This window comes from Dasypus novemcinctus, chromosome 2, assembly GCF_030445035.2.
Source record: "Dasypus novemcinctus isolate mDasNov1 chromosome 2, mDasNov1.1.hap2, whole genome shotgun sequence".
Lineage (NCBI taxonomy): Eukaryota > Metazoa > Chordata > Mammalia > Cingulata > Dasypodidae > Dasypus > Dasypus novemcinctus.
This window is the reverse complement of record NC_080674.1, coordinates 20892462-20918034: the sequence shown is the minus strand read 5'-3', so window position 1 is coordinate 20918034 and position 25573 is coordinate 20892462. Positions and strand designations below refer to the sequence as shown.

The 25573-nt window shown below is 34.9% G+C and overlaps 1 protein-coding gene across 5 annotated transcripts in view; it reads left to right on the top strand.

Moving 5' to 3' along the window:
- Positions 1 to 25573, top strand: part of CDH18 (cadherin 18) — a 1139369-nt gene that overhangs the window by 983738 nt on the left and 130058 nt on the right. For all 5 annotated transcript variants that reach the window (XM_058307287.2, XM_058307289.1, XM_058307283.2 and 2 more), the window contains one exon: positions 23461 to 23648. In XM_058307287.2, coding sequence (XP_058163270.1) covers positions 23461 to 23648 — 188 coding nt within the window. The remainder of the gene's footprint in view (positions 1 to 23460; positions 23649 to 25573) is intronic.

Below are 25573 nucleotides of genomic sequence, written 5' to 3'. Positions count from 1 at the left end.
CTATCATAATAATTTTTTTCTATGAAGGTACATATCCTGTTTAGCATTTTTTTTAACCAAGGTAGTAGCTAGCTATGTATAAACAAGACTGTGGATTTCCTGAATTTTAAGGTGACTATTTTGAAATAATCTTGAGGTTTCCTATTCAGAAATTTATCAGTCATAAACAATGCAACAGTTTTCTGATTTGTAAAATCTATTGGCTGCCTGACATGGCAAATCTAGAAATTGATCCTTTCTTCCTTCAGTTACTTTGCTTTAAATATATACATATTTAATAAAATAGACATAAATTTCTTAGAAATTATTTGATAGCTATTGGTTAGTCTTTACACATAGATTTATAATTCTACACAGAAAAGTAACAAAACCAATAGTACTGATTTTTGATTAACATTTATGAGTTTTCCATGTTTATTCCTCCCCTTTGTGAGTCATGTTTATGTTTAAATGTGGGAGATTATGAAACAGTGACTAGTTTTTTAAGAAAATTTCTTTTACAGATTAATCACCTTTACTGTATTGCATGTTTACACATAGTAATACATAATGTGTTAGGTAAACAAATTTTTAAAGTATTCCTGAAAACAGTAAAAATCTGATCCATGACAATTGCCCCTTTTATATGTGGCATTCAAATAATTCTAGTATTTGTTCTTTCTTTATTCATGTTTTAAAAAATATCTCAAGCACAACCTAACACAATGCTTAGTGATCAATATTCAAGACAAGCCTCTTAGATGTGGGAAAATCTTAGCAATTTACTTGTGTTTTTTTAATTAATTAATTTTTATTTGAGGGTCTCATTTTAAATGTAAATTGCATCTACATAAAGTAAAGTAGAGATGACTCTAGTCAGTTTTATCAATAAAGATAATGTCAACACTACGTTATCTAACCAGGTATATGTCCATCAATTATTTTTCACCTAGAGTATGTAATGATATACAGCTTAAATAGCTACTCATTTCTCAAGCAAACACTATTCATGCAAAATATTAAGTAGTCTGAATAAATACAATTATCAACTTGATTACAGCTTTTTTAGGCTGAGACTTGGGGTTAATATCAGGGAATGACTTATTCTTACTCACCTGCTGAAGTTGCTGAAGCAAAGGCACAAGGTCTTTTAAAAGGCAATTAGAATCAATACTGCCTTGAGAAAAATGTATATTAAATGGGACAAGCTCTAATGAGCCAAATACTCTTTTATTATTCCCATCACATCTTTCTTCTTAAATGTACTTCAGTGAATCCTTAGCATTTTATGATAAAGTCTAAGGAATGATATAAAAATGATTACATATGGCTTGTAAAATTATGTGCATTGAGAAAAGAAAAATTTGAAATAATAAGGACTTTATCTATGTAGACTTAAAACCAAAATTGATAAATCTATCAATATTTGATGATACAAAGAAACCACTTGCTAATGAGTTAGAATGCAACTTATACATTATTCATATATAAATTTCAAGTAATCAAGAAAAAATGTACTAACGTACAAAAAATACTTTTTGTTGCCAAATTTCAGCAATGCACATTCTCCCACTTCACATCTTAACAAGCATTGCACAATGAAAAATGGAGCAAAAATATTATTTTCTTATTTTCCCCATCATGATGAATTTTCAGCTTTTGTGTCTCTCCTTCCCTTTTCCTATTCTGAAGAAAAGTCCCAGTGCTAGATGTTCACAAGTATATATTTAACATTTTTAAATCTAAGTGTGGCAATATATTAATCCTTTCAAAGTAAGTGAAAATTCTCCTTCTGAAATAATTTATGGAATCAAGAAAGCTGTAAATTTTGTAATAAATGTTCATTCAATAGAAATTTCTTTCATTGGGAAAATTTTTATTTTCACAAAGTTTCTATTTTTTCCCCAGAAAGTATCTAATAATCCTTAAGAATGTACAAGGTTTTATGTTTATTATTTCTTTTTTTCGAAAGAAGATATGCAAATAAATTGAGTTGCATATGTTTATTGATATTTCGCTGTGACAATAATTTAATTTCTAACATGAAAAAGTAAGTTAAATTTAGAGGCGTGAGGAGAGACTTATCTGAACAGCTCTGGAGATTGATTTTAGCAGTTTAGGGAATAACTGACTCAGCAGATTTGAGCAGCTCAAGAGAATATAAGGTGGCAAAAACTGCTGAGCTCCAGAGGATTCTCTTTTTAATGCGGTCGATGTAGTAGTAAGCATTGTCCAGAGAAACAGAACTGACAGGAGGAGATGATAGATAGATGATAGATAGAAGATAGATAGATACATCGTTAGATACATAGATACATAGATATAGATGGATGGAGCGAGAGAGATGCAAATACTAAGAGATTTATTATAGGAATTGCTTACATGACAATGGGGATTGACAGGGCCAAGTTTGATAGGGCAAGTCACAAGTTATTAGCTCAATGAAGATGAAGATGAATTCAACAGGAGAAGCTGGCTATCCAGAGTAGAGAAATAAATTCTGACTATTGAAATCATCAGTTCTTCATTTGTGGCCATCAACTGATTGGATGAAGGCATTTTCCTTTTTTTATTTGTAGGTGATTTAAATCCATGAAATGCCCTCACAGTAAAAATAAGGCTAGTTACTTACTGGACTAAACAACTGGACACAATAACCTAGACAAGTTTTAAATATTAATTAATCATCATAGGCCGAATCCTGTCCACTTAGCACCCATATGCATCTCCTTGAAGCATAATTAATCTCTGAATAAAGACAATATATAAGTGATACTTTCATCTAACATAATTCACCTGTGCAGTGTACAACAGGAAATTCACTCTTAAATGATATACTGTAATTTAAATACTATGATGTAAAGTTAATACTGCTTATGTTATATGATAAAGGAATTGAAGAGGGAATAAACCTGATATTTGCTTTATGAATATAGACTAGCATATTTATAATAAAACAAGAAAAAATACTGGCAACTGGAGAACCAGCAAGATGGTGGCGAAGTAAGGAGCTCCTAGGGTCAGCTCCTGCTACAGGACAATTAGCAAACACCCAGAGCTCTCTGGAGCTAGCTGAAGCACCTGTTTGGGGGCTCCAGAACAGACGAGCATCCTGCAATGTCCTTGGGGGAGTGGAAGGAGGAGACTGCCCATCTGCAGAGAAGACTTTTAAGTAGAGCGCTCCATGCCACGGAGGCACAAGCCACCTCGGGAGCTGATCCGCGGCTGGAATTGAAAGCTCCACTTCCAAAAAATGGGGTAGGAAGAGACGGTTGGGCACCAATTTCAGCTGTTGATTAGAAACTCAGTGGGCTATGGTATGATCCTGAGAACAGCTAAAGTTTAAGCCTGTCCAGGTCAGAAAGTGGCCGGGAGCTGCCATCTTAACTCTGCGCCTGGCACGAGGGGAAGCGGGGCGGACTGAGAATCCCAGTGCTGGTCGGGACCTGCTTCTTCCCATCCAGGTCATATTGCAGCTCTAGCCTAGGCCCCAGTGCCACCTCCAGGAGGGAGGAAGCTTTAGGCACCTGCGTCAGCCTCTCTGGGAAATTCCAGCCAAGCCGCAGAGGCTGGTTACTATCTTACTCTGACAGCACTAGCTGCCCCAGGAGCTATTCTGTGACAGGGATTGGAAGCTTCATTTCCTAGAAAGAGGGGAGGAGGAGACAGTTGGCTGCTAATTTTGGCTACTGATTGGGAGACTTGCCTGGCTAAGAGATAACCCTGATAACAGCTGAGGTGAGAACAAGCCCAAGTCAGAAAGAGGCCAGGAGTCTTCATTCTGTCTCTGCCCCCAGCCTGAGGAGAAGCCGGGCTGACTGAAACTCTCAGTGTCAGCAGGAACCAGTTTCTTTCATGCAGGTCACCCTGCGGGCTGCCTAGGCTTCAGTCCTGACTCTGGCGGGGAGGAGGCTGAGGAGCCCTGTTCCAGCCTATATAGGTAACTGCAGGTAACTTTGGCAGCCATAGATTGAAAACCAGAAGTCTACCAGGGCAACTGCGGTCATTTTGGACCCCACTGCATAGATTGCTGCCCACACCTGCAGCTCCATCCCTGCCCCAGGCAGTAGAGAAAGGGATGTGAAGCTTCATCAGTCTCTCTGGGCAACTACAGTCTAGGCCTGCACATGGATTATTCCACACAGCTCTGACTCTGTCCCTGCCCCAGGCAAAGGAGAAAGTTGGAAGAAGCTTCATTCATCCCTGGTGCAATGAGAGCAGCTTGAGCCTCTACAGCTTACAGCGGCAACTACATGCTTGGTTTTATCTGCACAACCAGCAAGGGAGAAGTGATAGGAAGCCCTGAATTAAAGAGAAAAACTGCACCCAGTTAAAATACTCTAGTTAAGCCAGATGCAAAGACACCAACAAAAATAACAAACCACACCAAGAAACAGGAAGCTATGGCCCAGTTAAAGGAACAAGATAAGCCTCCAGATGACATAAAGGAGATGAGACAACTAATTATAGATGTTCAAACAAATCTCCTTAGTAAATGCAATGAGATGGCTAAAGAGATTAAGGATAGTAAGAAGACATTGGATGAACACAAAGAAGAATTTGAAAGCATACATAGAAAAATAGCAGATCTTATGGGAATGAAAGGTGCAATCAATGGAATTAAAAAAATACATTGGAATCATATAATAGCAGATTTGAGGAGGCAGAAGAAAGGATTGGTGAGCTTGAAGAAATGGCCTCTGGATGTGAACATACAAAAGGACAGATGAAGAAAAGAATGGAAAAAATTGAACAAGGTCTCAGGGAACTAAATGACAGCAAAAAAGCATGCAAACATACATGTCATGGGTGTCCCAGAAGGAGAAGAGATGGGAAAAGGGGCAGAAGGAATAGTTAAAGAAATAATGGTAGAAAATTTTCCAACCCTATTGAAGGACATAGATATTCCTGCCCAAGAAGCACAACGTACTCCCATCCAAAAAAATCCAAATAGACGAGCTCCAAGACACATGCTAATCAGAATGTCAAAGGCCAAAGATGAAGAGAGAATTCTGATAGCATCAAGAGAAAACACTGCATAACATATAAAGGATGTCCAATAAGATTAAGTGCTGATTTCTCACCAGAAACCATGGAGGCAAGAAGACAGTCTTCTGATATATTTAAGACACTACAAGCGAAAAACTTCCAGCCAAGACTCTTATATCCAGCAAGACTGTCTTTCAAAAATGAGGGTGAAATTAGAATATTCACAGATAAACAGAAACTGAGAGAATATCTAAGAAAGAGACCAGAATTTCAGGAAATACTAAAGGGTGTGCTAGAGCCTGTTAAGAAAAGTCAGAAGAGAAAGGCCTGGAAGAGAGTCTAGAAATGAGGATTATATCAATAAGAGTAAATAACAGTGTCAAAAGAGTGGTAAAAATAAAATATGACAGATAAAATTCAAATAGTCAGGAATAAAGTTAACCAATGATGTAAAGCACTTGTATTCAGAAAACTGCAACTCAATGTTAAAACAAATAAAAAATCCCTAACCCCCTAAATAACTGGAAGAACATTCCATTCTCATGTATTGGAAGACTAAATAGCATTAAGATGTCAATTCTACTCAAATTGATATACAGATTTAATGCAATCCTGATAAAAATATCACCATCATTAAAGAAAATTTGAAAACACTATCATTAAATTTATTTGGAAGGATAAAGAGTCCTGAATAGCCAAAAACATCATAAAAAGGCAAAGAGAACCCTCATCTCCAGACTTTAAATCAGAATACCTACCTATAGTGGGAAAAACAACATGGAACTGGCCTAAAGACAGACACAATTGATCAATGGAACCAAACTTATGGTTCAGAAACAGACCCTCACAGGTATGGTCAAGTGAATGTTGTCAAACTCACAGCTCAGGCAGAACAATCCATTCAATGAATGGTGCTGAAAAAATTGGACATCCATAGCAGAAAGAAGGAAAGAGGACCCCTATCTCACACCTGGACCTTGTAACATTCAGATGATATTATTTTATCTGTAGCAAATGACACACCACATTGTGGTGTGTTGATGGAGGAGTGTTGTTTGGGAATTCTTCACATGCGCATGATTGTTTTATAAGTTTATGACTTCTGTCATAAAAAAATATATCTAAAAAATAATAATATGGTGGGTTGGGGGAGAAACACACCAAATGTAAGATAAGGACTATGATTAATAGTAAGATTTTGACAGTGTTCTTTCATAGTTTGTAACAAACGTCTCATGACAATGCAAGGTGTTGGTGGAGGGTTGATGTATGGGACCCCTGTATGATGTCATGTGTGTTTGCTTTGTAAGTTCACAACATTAACTATACATTTAATTGTTTATGTATGTTTATATATAAAGATATAAAGATAATAACAATCAGATTGGTTAGAGGAAAACTACTTTGTTTAGTAGTAATATTTTGACAATGCTCTTTAATCATTAGTTAAAAAGGTTTAAAAACGATGCAAGTTATTGGTGGTACGGTGAGATGTTATATATTTTTGTTGAATGTTATATATATTTGTTTTATAAGTTCACAACTATTACACACTTATTGTTTATGTATGTTTATGTATGAGTGATATATTTCAATGCATTTATAAAAAAGGAATGAACTAATTAAACATAAAAAAAAGAATACCGGCAACTAGTACAGTCCTCATTTTTATAACTGGCCATGTGGTCATAGCGCATATTTATAGCTATAGCTATATTTATTCCATTATCCATTCTATATACCCTAAGCTAGTACCTGAGCTTGTTGTGTTTCTTTACCTGGTGGAGTAACATAAACCTTCATGCTTGAAGAGTCCAGTCCATTGATAGTCCTGCCTGGATTAGGTTGCTATGGTTTCCAATTGACTTTAATCCCAGGCATGGCAGTACTAAGAGATGTCCTACGGGATCTCCTGTATTACAGGCATACTCTTCTTTACCTCCATTGTGTAGTAGCAGTTCTCTTTCTCCTTGATAATAAGGATCAATCACCTCTGCCAGTACAAAAATTCCCTTCTTTGCTTGTTGGTTCAGAAGCACAGAGAATCCAAAGTTGCCAGGTGAGAGATATAATTTCTGGCTCAAAGAAATATGTCTCCTGGTAGAAGTTCCTTTTAGTACTAATATCTCTGAAGCAGCAGAGCATAAGTTTACAGGGACAGAAAGCAAAAACTTAAATATTGGATCACTAAGGATAATAGTGTCTGGTGCCACACCATTTCCATCCCCTCAATTCCTGGACACATGGATCATGGCTATGGAAGAAGCAGCACCATAAATTGGGACCGTATTTAAAGCATACAGAGCCTCTTGGAGAACATTGCCAAAATCCTCTAAGGTATTGCTACCCAGTTGGTGCCATAAATGAGGCTTCAAAAGGCCATTCCACCATTTTATCAATCCAACTGCCTTTGATGATCATGTGCCCATTCCTATATTTCATTTGCTGTAAAGTGGATTCTTCAGTCAGAAGCAACACTGTGACCAACACCATGATAATGGATGAGAAATTCTGTAAGTCCACAGGTAGGAGTTTTGATAGAAGCATTGTGTTCAGGGAAGACAAATCTATATCTGGAATATGTGTCTATTATAGTAAGTACAAAATGTTGCCCCTTCCCATGATGGAAGAGGTCTAATGTAATCAACCTGCCACCAGGTAGTAGGCTGACCGTCTCAAGTAATGGTGTCATATAAGGGACTGAGTATTGATCTCCGCTGCTAGTAAACTGAGCACTCAACAGTGACTGCAGCAAAGTCAGCCTTGATAAGTGGAAGTCAATGTTGCCGAACCTAGGTCTAAACCTCCATGTCTAACATCATGGACACTTTGTTCATTAGTCCATTGGGCAATGATGGAAATGACTGGGGAAAGAGGCCCAGTGGTGTGTGTTCACAGGTGACACAAAAATATTCCTTTTTTTGGGAGGGAGGCCCACTTGAAAATCTAAGCATGTAACAATCAACCAGACCTCTTTGTCATCAATTTTCCAATCATATTTCTTCCAAGTAAGTCCCTGGGGAATTAACCATTGAATGGGTTCAGCGACCCACTGTGAGAGGGACATGAGCTAAAACACCATTGATCACATGACCTTCATAATTGCTTACTCTGACTGGCATATCACAGTGACATTTTGACTCTCCTGAAATCAATATAACTTCAGAGCCAGTGTCTAATAAATCCCCAAATATCTGATCATTCCCTTTTTTCCCATTGACAACCATCCTGGGAAAAGGCTGTAGTACCTGTGGGAAAGGCTAGAAGGAAGATGAACAGTATACATTTCTGGCGATTTAGCTTGGTACTTCACAAAGTGGATCAAGCCTATTCTTCATTCAAGAGTTTCTGGGTTTATAAATTGTTTCAAATCTGAGAATTTGTTCAGGGGACAAAACTCTTGTTTGTGAGATTCAAATTAGATTTTTATTCACTTGAAATAGAACTCATCTGCCTATACAGATCAAGTAAGTATTGAATAGAATGCCCAAATATTTCACTTCTAGGTGCCCCATGATTAACTAGCCAATGCTTGGGAGCTACACCCACCTTGTCTTTGGTGATCAAGTGCCACTCCTTGGCTTCTGCCAACTTGGAATCTGATCATCTCCTCTACATTTAAGTATTCCAGTTCAGTGACAGCAGTTTCCACAGTAATATCTGACATACAGAGAAGAGTGGCCACAGCGCTATTCAGGAATCATGGAGCAACCCTCACAAATTTATTCCTCACACTTACTGAAAATGTATCATTTGGATATTGCTGGTGTGACTGAGCAGGTCTTACATGATAAATCCACTCTCACATTCCAATATGTCTAAGTCATTTCATTCCTTGATTTACATTGTACCAAGGAAGTTCTGCCATTTCCACTTCTTTCAGTGTGACCATCTTTTGGTCCATGTTTCAACTGACGAACTGAAGAAATTGTTACAACACTTTGTTACCCTTCAAGCTACAGCATGGAATCTAAAATAACAACTTAGTAGGCCCATATCAATAAATTTAGCCTGATCTGTCTTTCATTCATTCTACCATTATTCCACATCCTTAATATCATTACCACACATATTTCTCTGATTTCTGTCCATCTAAATTGGAAAAACTATGCAGTTCGTTTGGAGTGTAGTACACCACATCAGTGTTTGCACTTTGTTCCTTACCTTTTGGGGACTATTAGTTATTGGTCTTAAAGAAAAGAGAGGTAGAGGGGATGAGTCAGAGAGGAACTAGCTGTCTTTTGCAAGTCAAATACCTCATGGTATTCCATTACAATTTTGCCTTATGAAACAGGCTTAACTACTTCAGAAGTTGGTGTGAAGTTTGTTTCCTTATGAGAAGTTTATCATGCACAACAAGTTTAATTTCTCCAGATGGATGTGCGATAGCTGATTCCTCAGAGCAGACAGTTATAGGTGGTAAAGAATACTCAGCAGAATCTAGGGTTTCAGTGTTCCCGCTATCATCATAGCCCATATGTCCTCATTCCAATTTTCAGAATCCCATTTCATCCCCAAAACTGCCCTCATTTTAATAGCCAGTACCCTGCCATGTTGGGAATTCAATTTACATTGTAATCCAGCCACCTGTACAATGAAATATTGCAACCAATTTCAGAAATCTCTGGGTACAAGAAATAAGATATTCTTTTAAGGCACACAGATTTTGGTAGCAGGAGTTGTACATGAGAAATTGAATATTAAAGAAGAAATTTTTAAATTTCTTCTGGGATTTTGCAATTGATTTTATAATTTTATTAGATTAAAAACCATTAATGAATATTTTCCATGGTCAAGAAAGCACTGATAGCCTATACATGAATTGGCAATAGAAATAGACAAAATTTCACCAATGAATATTGCTACTTGAAGATCTATAAGAGACAAGGCTCTTGGTGAGAGTGTATTTGATACTTTAACAGAGCTTTGTAGAATCCTGTACAACTCGTGCTACCAAGTCTTCTTAGTCAGTATTCTATAGAGAAACAGAACTGAAAGATATATGTGTGTATTTATATGTAAATATTAATATATTTATTATAGGAATTGGGGAATTAGCTCAAATGATTGTGGGGGATGGTAAATCCAAATCACATATGGCAGGTCTTAAGTTGGAAACTCAATAACGATGGTGATGAATTTCCTAGGAGAATGTAGTTGTCCATAGTAAAACCCAAGTCAGTGCTTGCTTGACTAAACAACTGGATACTATAACCTAGCCAAGTTGGCATGTGAAATTAACCATCACAGCCTCCTTATCAGGGGAAGTTTTCATTATTGGACTGTTTCATATGTTCTTCCTGTTACCCAAGCCCTCAAAAATGCAGAATATTATGGGATTCAGGATTCCTCTCCGCTGTAGCTGTGTAGTTATCCTCTGCCCAGTCTAAACTCTATACTTTGAAATAATAAGAGTTCAGCAGCCTAGAGGTACTCTGTTACTCATATAGTTATGTATTCCTCCAGTAAACTTCAATTTATATTTTCATGTTGTAGTGTTTTGGCAACACCTGTGCAACAAGCAGTAAATTGCAAGCTAAGGTTATGGAAGCCCAGAGAGAGTTTAAAACCAGACAGAGGTACTAAAGCTTGGGTTCTTGGATAACTAGTCCAGGTAAAGAGATGGGGATGATTTCAGGTCCTTACTAGGGAGGTTACTGAAGTTTCATGCCTGGCACAAAGCAAGCAATGTGAAACAGAAAATGTAAAAATTCCATCCATCAAACAGTGGAAGCCCCAGTGCAGATACTAATAACGCAAACAAATGATGTAGTTAGGGAAATAGACACAGCTGAATGCAGGCTAAGTAAACAAGACACATCTGAGGAACTTAGCTAGAATGCATCAGGGAGGTGAAATGTTTTTTAAAGAAATTAGTGATTACATAATTTGCCCTATGAAAAATTTTAAATGTACAATAATAGGATTTTCAGATGAAAGTATTATGGCAGTTTGAGATTACTTTATGAATCGCCAAAAATATGAAAATTTTTATATTCAGGTTATGTTTGTAAACTAATCTATTATTCTGGGTGTGATATACTTTGCATTAAATTCACCTGAGGTGTCATTGGTTAGATTACATGTTAAAAGAGGGGCTTTCGATTTGACTACTTCAGTGGGCATAACTCAGGTTGAGTCCCAGTCCCCTTCTTACTCAGGGAATACTCAGTCAGGCAGACACAGGAACAGAGAACTCTGTCATTTTTTATCCTGCCCTATGACAAAAGGGAGAAGGCTAAAACAGCTGAGGCCCTGGGAAGAGATATGCCATTTATCTGATAGTTCACAGCTGACCTTGGGAAGAGAGCAGAACAGCTGAGACTGCTATAGGAACTCAAAAAGATAAACCCTATGCCACCCTATTCCCTGAAATAGGGAATAAGTGGAGCAGCTGTGCATGAAAGAGGAAGCCCAGAGGCAAAGGAGAAACCTGGGCAGAGATTGGCAGCCATCTTGCTTCACCACATGGCTACATACCAGCATCGATGGTAGCTGACTTTGGTGAGAAAGCATCTCTGATGATGCCTTTAGTTTGATTCTTTTTTATGGCCTGGCAACTGTAAGATTTTACCCAAGGTAAATGTCTTTTATAAAAGGCAAGAGATTTTTGGCATTTTGCATCAGCAGCCTTTTGACAGACCAATACAGAAATCAATAGAATGGTTATGCAATATTCAAAAGACAAAAATGTATAAATTGGCTAAGAGTTTTCAAGCATGAGGACATACATGAATCCTAAGATAAATAACTAAAAGTTCCAAACAGGCTGGAAAATTTTTATCACTCCAGTAGTTTATGGTGAAGTTTCAAGAACTGCAAAACCAAACAAGAAAACTATTTGACACAACATGAACTTTTCATGAAAAATGATTAAGTAACAGCATACTTTTTTGAATATGATTTGAAGGAAAAACTATAAACTATTACTCAAGAAGTCTTTAACCTGCTAAATTAGCATTCCAGAATAAGAATGAGATAAATATACTTTAAAATATAAAGAATGAGAAATTACCATACATAAAACCTCACTGGAAAAATACTAAATATCTCCATGTCAGAAGGTGGCAATCGTTACACAATATTGATTCTCATTTGTTTTACTTCCTAACAGAATCTTGTATGGAACAAAATTTTATTTGCTTTTGCGAGCTGCTTTGTCAAAAGAAAGGCATCCTGTTGAGGCCTTCCCTGACCATCCACTCTCTAGATTCAAACACTAATCTCCAAGTACTTGATGTCTCTCTGATCTGTTACGGTAGATTTAATCATTTGTTCACTATTATTTACATCCTCCCTGCCCTTCCTATACTTTGCTGAAGTGCTGTTATATCCCCTGTGGAATTTGATCTTAGCTTTTTTTAATGGTATGTGAAAAGTCATAGTTTACACCACATCTGAGAAGAAACTATCATGAGTTTGCATGGTTTTGCTAAGTCCCAGCCAACTGGAGCTCTCATAAAGTGACAGCAAGCACTAATCTTAATGGTTGTAAATCATTGAGATACAGTAATTATTTGTTACTTAAACAAAAACTGACAATTAAAAATTTTTTTGAGTTATCATGGTTCTTTTTCTTTAATTTTTAAACAAAGATATTTAGATTACATAAATATTACATTAAAAAATGTAGGGGATTCGCATACCTACTGCCTACTCCTCCCACATTTTCCCACATATAACAACGTCCTTTATTAGTGTGGTAATTTGTTACAACTAATGAACACATATTGGAGCATTGCCACTAAGTGTGGATTATAGTTTACATTGTAGTTTAAACTCTATCCCACATATTTTTGTAAGTTAAGACGAGATATATAATGAACTGTATCTATCACTTCAATATCATTCAGGACAATTTCAATGTACCAAAAATGCCACCATACTATATCTATTTTTTTTTTTAAAGATACTTAGGCTACATAAATGTTACATAAAAAATGTAGGGGATTCTCATATGCCCCACTCCCCACTCCTCCCATATTTTCCCACATTAACAACATCCTTCATTAGTGTGGTACATTGACTGCAATTGATGAACACATTTTGGAGCATTGCCATAAGCATGGATTAAAGTTTAAGTGAGCATGGATTAAAGTTTACGTTGTAGCTTACACTCTCTCCCTCCCAATTCTGTAGGTTATGGCAAGATTTATAGTGGCCTGTATCTGTCATTGTAATGTCATTCAGGACAATCCCCAAGTCCTGAAAATGCTCCCCTATTACAACTGTTTTCTCCCTGAGGTTCCCTCAGTGACCAATGCCTCCACATCAATGATATAATTTCTTCCATTGCTAGAATCACACTAAGTCTATAGTAGAATACCAGTAACTCTTCTTTAGTCCATAGTTCATTCCCCAATCCTGAGGATTCTGGAATGGTGATGATCACTCCATCTCTAAATGGGACAGGGCTGCAATCCATTAGGGCCAATGGATGGGACTCTCTTGTTTTCAGTTGTACTCTTTCTTGGTTCCTTAGTATGGTAGTTGTCCATCATCACTTCTTGTCAGTTGTCCTGGGTGAGTCCAATGAACTGGAGAGTAGGTTTGGTAACTCCGTTGAGATTTGGGGCCCAGCTGGCACATGGACAACCCAAAGATTTAAGTCTCCTGGACTTACAACTCCCAACTCTAGTACTAATTATAGATTCAAATAGAAGAACAGAAGAGCCATGTGTAGGGAAACCATGTGTAGGGAGTCCACTTCTGCCACCCTGGGGAGCATAAACTCCAAGGCATGACCCACTGGCAAGGCACCAAACTCCTGAGCTCTCTGACCTGACTATAATATCTGGATGTCTCCAGAGACCTCAGGATATACCCTGCTATCTGGGGTAGTATCTACTTTGGCAGTCAATGAGATCCTGCTGAGTTGTACAAATCCTGCTGAGTTGTAACCTCTGGAATGACCTCCTGACTCACATCAAAATCTCCTAGCCATATAAACTCATTTGTCTTTACCTTTTCCCCCTTTTGGTCAAGGTCTTTTATCCAGGTGCATTGCTAGTTGGTTCTTGGTAGTAGTACCTCAGTGCCAGGGAGGTTTATCCCTGGAGGTCACATCCCATGCTGGGGGAAAGGTAATTTATATACTGAGTTTGGTTTAGAGTAAGGCCACATTTAAGCAACAAGGAGGCTCCTGGGGGCAACCCTTAGGCACCCTACAATACCAAGCTAAGTTTCCATTTCTAGAGTAAAGTTTCATAAGCACAGTCATCAATATCAAGAGCCCATCAATGGACCATCCTCCTTCACCAGGCATTGGCCCTATACTCAGGGGATTCATGGTGTTCTATTAGAGAATGTAGCAGCACTCCCTAGGATGGGAACTCAACATTCCTTCAGTTATTGTGTGAATCTCCACCCACCATGACACTGCCCCATGAACATTTGAACACATTTATATGCCTTATGTATATGCCCAGGTGAGCTTCCTCCCATGTATCCACCATCACTAGTACCCCACATCAATCTTACAGTGAAGAAAGGCAAAACTTTCAAAAAAATTTTTTTAATATTTTTTCATCATTTTTTATTATTCCAAAATTTTTTAAAAGGTTATTTTTGTATTTTATTTCTTATATCTAAAACTATCATTATTATTTCATTTTCTTACTGGTTGTGTTTGGCTATTTTATTGGCTTCATTTTTTAAGAAATTTTGGATCACAGAACGATTACAGCTGTGGCAGGGGAGGATCATGGATGCAGGGTATCAATGATGGTGGATACAAAAGTTGATTATTATACAAAGTGGTTAGTCATTCTATATTCTTTCTCTCTCTCTCTTGTCTCTGAAAGCAAACTTCTCATAGAGTATGTTCCAAATATGTGGAATTTGTTTGAGGCAGTAATCAGTAAAGTAAATGTCATAGAATACTAAAATTGACCATGTTTATTATGGTAAAAAGTTTGGCTGGGATAACTTCGTAGGCAGAAAATGTGTGAAATGAACTCATGGCTCTTGGTGAAGCAGCCTTAAGAAAGATGATTGTTATGTGAATAGATTCTTTTAGTTGTATTTTATAAGCTACTACAAGAAAGAGATTAGCTTAGTAAAAAAGCAGTCATTGATTTTCTAATAGAGATAAAAGTAAAGAGAAAGAAATCAGAAATGTCACCATTTCCAGAACTAAAAGGGACAAATGTAAAATATTCTCCAATTAAGACAGTCTCACAACCTTAGAGTCAGAAAGAAGCACTTACACAGCATGATTTCTGAATTATTATGAACCAATTGACATTCTTTCCTTTTCCAAGTGGAGTCATTTATTTTTATTATTTTTTCCTTGCCCAAACCCAAGTATAGGTTGTATTTATGGTGGTAAAGTAACTTGTCCTACTAATTCAGAAGTCTCTGGATCAAAACAGCCTCATACTGATATGAAGTACATCACAAGTTCTTGAAAATCAAGACCCACAGCATGATTTAAAGACAATGGGGGGTGTCAGGGAGCGAGAGAATGAATTTTGCCTGCAAGACAGACACAGGCATTTGTTAAGGGTGAGTGGGCTATGGATAGACTGCATTTTTTGTTCACAATTATTTGTTCATTTTCTCTCTCTTGTCATGCTTTCCTGAAATTCATTTCCTTGCTATTTCAACTTCGGGCTTTATCAATGACTGTAGTCTGGCAGAGGAAAAGTAAGCACATATTCCCTAAACTTTGTTTGAGGAGGAGCATTAAATGCATTTCAGTGGTTTGCTTCTGTGTTCATGCTCATGCTCTCCTAATGACTAGATTTTTAGCCAATATTGTTGAATGAAAATCACTTCTATCAGAGCCAGTGCTGATAACATGTAGCTTACTCACAGCGCTCATGTAACATGAGGAAGAATTATTAAATGTTTTGTTGTAAGCTACTGAGGTATATGTGTAGGCAATTAACATATACTTAGCTGATTAATAAACCTTTTTAAGTATTTTCTCCTTAGTATTCATCAATGTGTAATGCATTATATATTTTATTTACATATCTTGCCCATTTTCTCTCTTTTGCGGGATTGATCTTTACAGGGATGGAGCATTTTTTGTTTTGTTTTGTTTATTGTATCCCCAGTACCAGCAATTATACTGGCACAAAGTATGGGTCATTTGTTGAATGAATGAAAAATATAGGATGGCCAGAAAAATACATAAGGAAAATGACAAATTCATAAATAATTAAGAACATTAAAAAAAAAAACCACTTAGGGAGGGATGGATAAACCATAAATCAAAACCCTTTCATATTAAACAAATAGACTTTGTAGAGCAGACCTATGTATATATGCTGGGTCAGGGCATATGTCCGAGCTGGCATTACAGGTAAAAATATATTAGGATTGAGAGGCACTGATAGCATTGGCCATCCATATGAAAATAGACAAATTGGCATCATGAGTGCTTACCAGATTGATGAAAGCTTTATCTGCTCTTCACACTTTAAAAGAAAGTATAAAAGATTATTCAGTGACTTTTGGAGAGGAAAAGACAAAATAAACAATAGCATGAAACATAAATAAAATGATTGATAAATTGTACTACATAAACGTTAAATATTTCTGTACAAAATATATAAACAGAGGCAAATCATTGTCTGATTTAGATATACTAAATACAATAGTGATTTATAGATACATATATATGCATTATACATGCCTATTACACTTAAATGTAATAAAATAAACATATAAATATTTAATACACTATAAACTTATGATATTAGTATGTTGTAAAAACATTTTGTGCCACAAAAATCAGAAAACTTACGAGCCTTTAAAATTACTATATTATCTAGAGAGAAAAGTCTAAGATTCCCCAGAAATCTGAGAAAATAACCAATTATAAATACACAAAAAAAACCTTAGACAACTATTCATCATTTTTAATAGGATAGAAATAGTTCAGATTATCTTCAATATAATAGGAAAAGAAAGCTGGAATTTTTAGAAATAAATATAATTTTGTTGAAATAGTAATAATAATCATAAAACACAGTCACCTCAATGATGTGTAAAAAGAGATCTAGGAAATTAAACAGGACTTACAGAAAACTAAAAATGCTTAATTAAGATCAGTCTTTAGTGGAGCCGGTGTAGCTCAGTTGTTGAGCACCAGCTTTACATGTATGAGGTCCCAGGTTCAATCCTTGGTACCTCCTAAAAAGAAAACAAAAGGAAAGAAAATTTTTAAAAAGCAAATGCAAATGTAAAATATAGAATGTAAACAGTAGTAAAAATGGAAATATTAGGTTGGTGCAAAAGGAATTGCGGTTTCAGGTGGTGAATTTTAAAATCATTATAACTAGGCTCAAACACATCTATTGTAATCAAAATAAGAACCATTACAATCAACACATTTTTGCCAATGAGAAATAAGTTTGTTTATTCCAGTAGCATAAAAGTCCATGCCTTGGGATTCATTGAACTCTTGGAAAGTGTTTTCTGCATCCTGCTGGTGTGGAAGCATTTTCCCTGCAAAAAGTTGTCGAGATGCTTGAAGAAGTGGTAGTCGTTTGGTGAGAGGTCAGGTGAATATAGTACATGAGGCAAAACTTCATATTCCAATTCATTCAACTTTTGAAGCTGAAGTGTTGGTTGTGCGATGTGCAGCCAGGCATTGTCATAGAAGAATTGGGCCCTTTCTGTTGAACAGTGATGGCTGAGACCTTGCAGTTTTTGGTGCATCTTACTGATTTGCTGAGCACACTTCTCAGATGAAATGGTTTCACTGGGATTCAGAAAGCTGTAGTGGATCAGACGGCATCAGACCATAAACAGTGACCATGATTTTTTTTTGGTGCAAGCTTGGCTTTGGGAAGTGCTTGGGAGCTTCTTTTTGGTCCAGCCACTGAGCTGGTCCTCATCGGTTGTCATAAAAAATCCACTTTTCGTCACACAACACAATCTGATTGAGAAATGGTTCATTGTTGTTGCATAGAATAAAAGAAGATGACATTTAAAAACAATGATTTTTTAAATTTTCAGTAAGCTTGTGAGGCACCCAATTATTGAGCTTTTTCACCATTGCAATTTGCTCCAAATGCCAAACGACCATATAATGGTCAACATATAATGGTTTGTTGGTAACTTCTCCTTTAGTTTAAGAGGATCAGCTTCAATGATTGCTCTCAACTGGTCGTCAGCTTCCGATGGCCCGCGACTATGCTCCTCAGCGTCAAGGCTCTCATCTCCTTTGCAAAACTTATCGAACCACCACTGCACCATATGTTTGTTAGCAATTCCTGGGCCAAATGTGTTGTAGAGTTGTAAGTTTTCTCTGCTGCTTTATGACCCATTTTGAACTCAAATAAGAAAATTGCTCAAATTTACTTTGAGCTTAACACTATTTCCATAATATAAAATAAATATAAAATAAACAGGAAGTAATAAATCATTAGCAAAAAAACCCATAAAGCAAAAACTGCACATTAAAATGATGTATAATGTAACCACTTTTACTTAAGAATGTGTGCCAATATCAAATGGCAAATTTCAACAATGAAAAACCACAATTACTTTTGCACCAACCTAATATAAAATATAGAATGTAAACAGAGGTAAAAATGGAAAAATATCTGTATACAATATCAAAGATGATATTTCATAGGGGTGAGAAGATAGAAAACTCAGAAATATAAATAATACTTAAAAAGAAATAAAAAACATTTTGAAGGAAAAATTCATAGCTTGCCAAAAAAAAAAAAAAGATTCAAGACTCAGTCTATCCATAACTTGACAACTCATGATGTTAATCCTAAAATTTTAATTGCAAGATCATACTTAAGAGTAAAAAGATAGCTAGCTAATCATGTTTTTCTCCTTTACCAAACGATATTCTCACTTCCCCACACCATATGGAGGTAAAATATATATACACTTCAGTTTGTTGGCAGGGCTTTTGAGATCACAAAATTTTATATCATATAGGCACCTAATTCAGACCTCAAGTAAGCAAAAATTTGTTTATCAAGAAACATGCTTACCTTATCTTACTTTACCTTACCTTATCTTTTACCTTTCTGTTTTAGTAACTCTTCACCACTGCACAGTTGAAATGGAATAGCCTTCCATAATAAATAACTATTAAACAATAACTGGGACTGTTCTTTTCTACCTTGTATACATCATGGGTGTTACTTTGCTGTTAGTAAATTAGGCCAGCAGAATCATGAAGGATAATTGTTATCCTTTTCATAAAAACATAGGTATATGTAAGGCAATGACATGACTGCTTTACATACTCAAGAATTATAAAAGAAAAATCAGTGCTTTTAAAACACAAATGAATAGGATTTTATTTTTAAAAGATGCCTCTTTGAAGTCTGTAGGAAATAATTTGTTACATGCATCTTCACATTTCTGCTTCTGCTATTCTCCTATCAGTCCATCTGGCATTTTCAAAAATTGTTCATTTATAAAACACTAGTCATTTTGGATTAGGGGCCCAATCTATTCTAGCATGGCCTCTTTTAAATTGTCTAATTCCATTTGTTGGTACTCATTTCTGAATAAGTTCAAATTCTGAGGTACAGTGGATTAGAACTTCAGCATATTGTTTTGAGGGACAAAATTCAGTCCACAAAAAAGTACATATTTTATTACTCTTAACACACAAATATTTAAGAAATAAGTACATACCAGGCTCTGTAGAATACAGTATTTATTCTAGAATGACTCCTCTTTCATCAGTTCTGGTTTCTTTGAGATTATTTAAATTATGACACGCTTTTTTTTTTTTTTTTAGTTTTATTGGGTGTCTACCATCAGAGGCATACATACCTCATAAAATTCATTTCTAATTACTGTAATATCTCCATTTATCCCATTTCCTCTCTATCAGTCCTTCAATTATTTTACCAGAATATCATCATTGTCATATTTATTCTCAGAGGTTTTACTTTACAAATTGCTGATATTTTTACCATATTTTTTGAGATGTCCCATGACTATGTTCTTGGGATTTGAATATTTTATTGTTCTTTTAGAACATCCATTCCTTAGTAAGTCTTTAAAAAATATCCAGCTACTTTTGATTTATAAATAAATCTTATATCCAACTATTTCCTAGTGCTTAGGAAACACTTTGAATATTTGGCATTAAACGTTTTATCTATTAGAATAATTTTTTTGGAAATTCTTTATGAATATCAGGTTATTTTAGTTTTTATTTTATACTTTATAGAATAGCTACCACTTGTAGAATTATTCTTTTGAATTGGGTCATAATGTCTTTATTTTCATGACCAATTAATATTTTTAAAGCTTAATTCTCTGTTTATGTTTTTTTTTAATATAGTAGTAGAGTTTTATATCAGTAAGTAGGGGAAGATTTCTAATAAGTTAAATGTGCATGTTTGATTCACTCAGTTTTCTATGTCCCATTTTACTCTTTTATTTTTTTCTAAATATTAAACAATTCTTTTGTTTATACCTGCCTTGGTCCACATTAAAATTTTTCCAAATTGTTTTTATTTTATTTTTATTTCAAGATATCTAGTTGTAAATGTCCAGCATTCATTTGAAAACATATAACAAGTATTCAGCAGAGATTAGTTGTGAATGCTAAATGGGGAACCAAAGTTTAACAGGTTGAAATTGCAGAAATAAATATATTTCACTCAAGTTTGTATATAAGGAAAAAATTAGAGGCATGGTTATGGCCAATACTAACTTTTAAGGTGAAAACAGACAGTAAGTTTGTAAGGCAATTAAGATGCAGCTTTCAGGAAGGTGGTTATAGAACCAGGGAAAGAAGAGTTTCCTGAAAATCTAGGCAAGGCCTTTCTTATGGTTATAGCCTAGGTAAACTCTCCTACATGGGCAGCAGTAAATATGTAAAATAATATTCATTCCAGTGTTATTTAAAGTAGCCAAAGCAGAAACATGGATAAATTGTGGAACTCATACAATGGGATACTATACTGTGGTTAAAAATGAACTAGAATTACATGTATCATTTTTTATATATCTCAATACACTTATTTTGAGTGGAGGAAAAAAACAAGGTGGAAAGAATGTATCACACACATATAAATATAAAATATAAAAACCTGTACTATCTAAATATGTATTTAGATATGTAGAGCAAAATTATAAAGACATGCAAGTGAGTGATTATGAATCTGGAAGGGTGAGCTGAGGATTTGATTATGGCAAGTAGATCATCTGGGAAATCAGCTGTGTCTAAAACTATGCATTTCTTTATAAAATAAGATTTGGAACAAATACATCAACATGTTAAGACTTGACCACACAAAATTGTATTCATTGTATTATTTTACTGTTTTTGGATGCTTGAAATTTATCAAATGAAAAGTCATAGAGAAACTTCCAAGAATAAAGTTATGATAGGTTTTTGTTGGCTGTTCATTTGTTTTATTTCTCCAAACATCCCCCAAAGAATCCCAGGATGACAAGGACTGAATGAATTAACAAGGGTCAGTTTTCCTTCTAAACATGATCTTTTTTTTAGGCTTGGTTGAGTTTTGTAAGACTCAATCTAAATATTTCCAGGAGCATGAAATTTTCATAACCCACTTGTACAGCTTTTAGCAACCTCTTTGGTAATACCACCACCATAATAATTATGCAGCTTATTTATATTTCTCTATTTCATAGGAGTTTTTTGTCTGTTTGGTTAGTTGGTAGTGCCATAACACTCGATTTCACTACCTAAAAACACTTTGGATGGCTAACAGAACTCTGGGAAGGCCTGGTCTACCTGGGCCTTGTAAACCACAGCAACCAGGAAATTGAGTCCCCGGGCCTCTGTGTCCCAGAAAACATTTTAGAATATTTATATTAATTTATTTTATATGTCTATATGTTGTAGAATATTGTGTCCTTTTTAAAATGTGCCCTACCAGGAACATAAGAATATTTTCAAGACCTGTACCCACTATTAAGATTTCTTTCTGGTGCAGACTCTTAAGACCTTAGATTGGGTTCTTCTATGTGAACTTTGGAAATGTGGTTATTCTCAGAAGCCCCTTTCAGCATTTTATAGTTTTGCCACTAATAGAGACCAAAGCTCTTTCCTGGCTCCAGTTAAAACATTGTTGGAGAAGAACTCTTTTTAGAACAATCTGAGTCAGCTACTAATTCCTTCACTAGTCAAGTGTAAGAAGAGAGGTAGAGTCCTGTGAAGCTTTGCATCCTGCCCTTTCCAGGACGTGTGTGTTTTGTCTCTAATGAGTATGGAAGAGAAATAAGAGAAAGGCTTTGTTGAATACATACAAGCACACAGGCAAACATTCAATCCTTGATATCTACATATCTGCTTTTTAAAATATACAATTTTACCTTTAGATGCCAATAAAAATATGTAGACAACTCACCAGTTATTAACTTTTTAAAAAAATAATACAACAATTAACAAAAGACTGACTGAGAGAAATTATTATCAAGGAGCCTCTGCATTTGCTTAAATATAATCTACTTACATCTTTGCATAAAGTATGAATTTATTAATTTAGTCTTTATGAAACTTTTTTGTCAAATTACATTTAATTCAAGGTTCTGGTTTTTATTGTTCTTTGAGATTTTCTGTAATAAATTGATTTAAGAAAGATGTATCCAACTTGTCAAGAAACAATTCATACAGGCATGTTTATTGTGTTTGTTAACATTTATTACATAAGTTTTTGTAAGTTCTAGTCAGCATTTAGTATCAGGATAGATTATGGAAAATAGTTCTTTTTGCATATCACACAATAAGATTTATAGAATCAATAATGTCTTACTGTTGTTGCTATACAAGATATAAAGTCAATATTAATGCTAATTCACAAATACTGCATCATCCTATGTGACCATTATATTAACATTGGCAACTTTCAACTTGTTTATTGGTTTATTTATATTTAGTATCATTTTATGACTTCATTGCAAAACCACTTCAAATACTTTTTAGAAGCTGATGGGAAATAAATGATAAATATAGAAAAATTGTTCTCTCTCTTTGTCATGGCTGATATATAATTTCACTAAACTTAAGTCTATTGATCATAGCACTAATGTATATTCACATCATAGGCAATGTCCTTTATGCCTTTGTTTTTCATTTAGATTCTAGGTTAGTTTTCCACTCATTTATGTTTTAATTTTCATATACTGTACAGAAGGAGAAATACATTGGGGATTACATTACTATTTAAGTAATTCAGTTTTTTTTTCTCAGTTTAAGAAAGCAAAATTGAATTGATCTCTGTTAACAATTTCCTTTCTGCTCATGGGCTTATAGTCAATACAATGCTTTATATTCAGATATCTACATGTTCTTTTCAGTTATAATATTTTAAATATATTTTAAAAATGAAATGACTAGTATTTTTCATTATTAAATAATGCACTAATATTGTGAAATCTGATAGAGGAAAAGTTTTTTATGATGTGTAATATAATTTGAATATTTAGTTTAAACATTTTAACATAGCTTTCTTGTGAGATTATCATTCTTATGGTTATTATCATGATTAATTAAGTTTAATATAATATATTTTCCAGAGCACTATCAGCTGTATGTTCCTGAGTCAGCTCAAGTTGGTTCAGCTGTTGGAAAAATCAAGGCAAATGATGCAGACACTGGCTCAAATGCTGACATGACATACTCCATCATAAATGGTGATGGTTTGGGAATATTCTCCATCTCTACCGACAAAGAAACCAGAGAAGGGATACTTTCTTTGACGAAGGTAAAAAGAACAGGCTTTTTATGATTCAGGCAACTCGCCCATCTGTCCATGAATAGAAATTTGGCAGAGGTATGAATAATCTAAAATGTCAGGTCATTTTAATGAGATAAAATAGTTACCTTCAACATGTAATTTCATTTTAATTGTGTATCTGACCCTTTGAATCTTCTTTCAGGAAATATAATATGCTAGGTGGGAAGATCTAATGTAGAATACAACATGGATGTGTGTGCCCATTTTTTATATTATAGTTCATTTTTATTTCTCCTGAAGTATCCAGTGATATCCAGGAATTAACTGTTATCAAAATAAAACTAGGTGATTCAGCAGTATCAACAGAGGATGGCCTAGGCAGCATTGCAGATATTGATCAATTAAAATAGAATCCTACCTGCAAATTACATTAGAACTAAGGGTCCTTTAATTTTTTATCAAAAATATTTGAATAGATGTATTTCAAAAACTATAAACTGATGAACAAAAACCAAGATATATTATAAAAGAGAGTAACCAAAATGTTAAGATCTTTTCAAAATCAAAATTGGAACAAAGTATATCATGGGAGGCATATAAAAAGAATATGCTAACTTAAATACCATAGAAATTGAATCCATTTTAATAACATTGAAGAAACAAACCTCTTGAATTATATTAAAGGTTATTTTATAGTTATATTAAGGTTTAATTAGTGCTACAATTCAACTGAAAGAGAACTGATCATTTCATGAAACTACTTGAAATCTTGAATTAATGAAAAAAACAACCTAGAGAGATTTGGCTCTCCAAATGTGTTTGATCAGGTCCCTGCCAAAATTTAGCATTCTCTTCATAGTTCTTTGTTCTCTTCTAATTTCTATTTTGCTCTTTTGGCAAAGGGTTTATATTCTGTATTCTAACCCCATGTCCCCCTGCTGGAACCTCATTTTACTTCCAGACATTGTAATAGATTTTGCATGATTCGATTTTCTTTCTTTTCTTTGCCTTCTCCTGCTGAATATGTTTTCTTCCACTTTTCTCCAAATAAACCTGTGCATTATTAAGAAAATGGCTAACTCATAGTTTGGGTTTCAAAACACTTATTTATAAGGTACATGTGACAGTATTTAGGGTTTTCAGAGAACTGAGATTTATAATGAACACCACTACTATTTTCATTACTCTAGGTTGTATTTATCTAAGTAACAACAATAAGAGACTTTTCTAACTAAGTAAAAATCCTCACCATATTAGCTTGCACTTATTAGGAGACAGGATTTTGCCTGATGATCATGGAGACATCAAGCTAGATCTTAATGAAACCGTTAACTTTCTCCCCTATTCATTATATTTCTAATAATCTGTCATGGGGACCAAACCCATTATTCTCTGCCTTTAAGAGTGCAGAATGCTCTTGTCCTAGTAAAGATGAAACAGAATGCAGATAATTAGCAAAGAAGGATTTAAATGCAACACTTAATGCAGTATCTCCATTTTTAAGTGGTCAAAGATTTCAGCTAGAAAATCTGGTAATATTGAGATCCCTAGATTTTATGTCATTAATGTTGATTCAGTAAGACTGTCATGGAACGTAGGAATTTTCCTTTCTGTCAAGTAATCCAGATGATTCTACCAGAGAATGTGTTCAGACCACAGGCTAAGAAGTTTTATTCTAATATGCTACTGTGTAGATATTGAAGCAAATCTCTATCTATCTATCTATCTATCTATCTATCTATCTATCTATCTATCTATCTATCTATCTATTATCTATCATCTCTCTAATATCTAACATCTAATCTATGTATAATCTGTTCTGTATATTTTTCTATTTGTACTATATAAAATCACATTACTTTTTCTCCCCCAAATTAAAATTTTATATTGATTTTAAAACTGAGGAATGACTTGTCTTTTGAATACTACAAAAGGGAGAATGCAAATTGTAT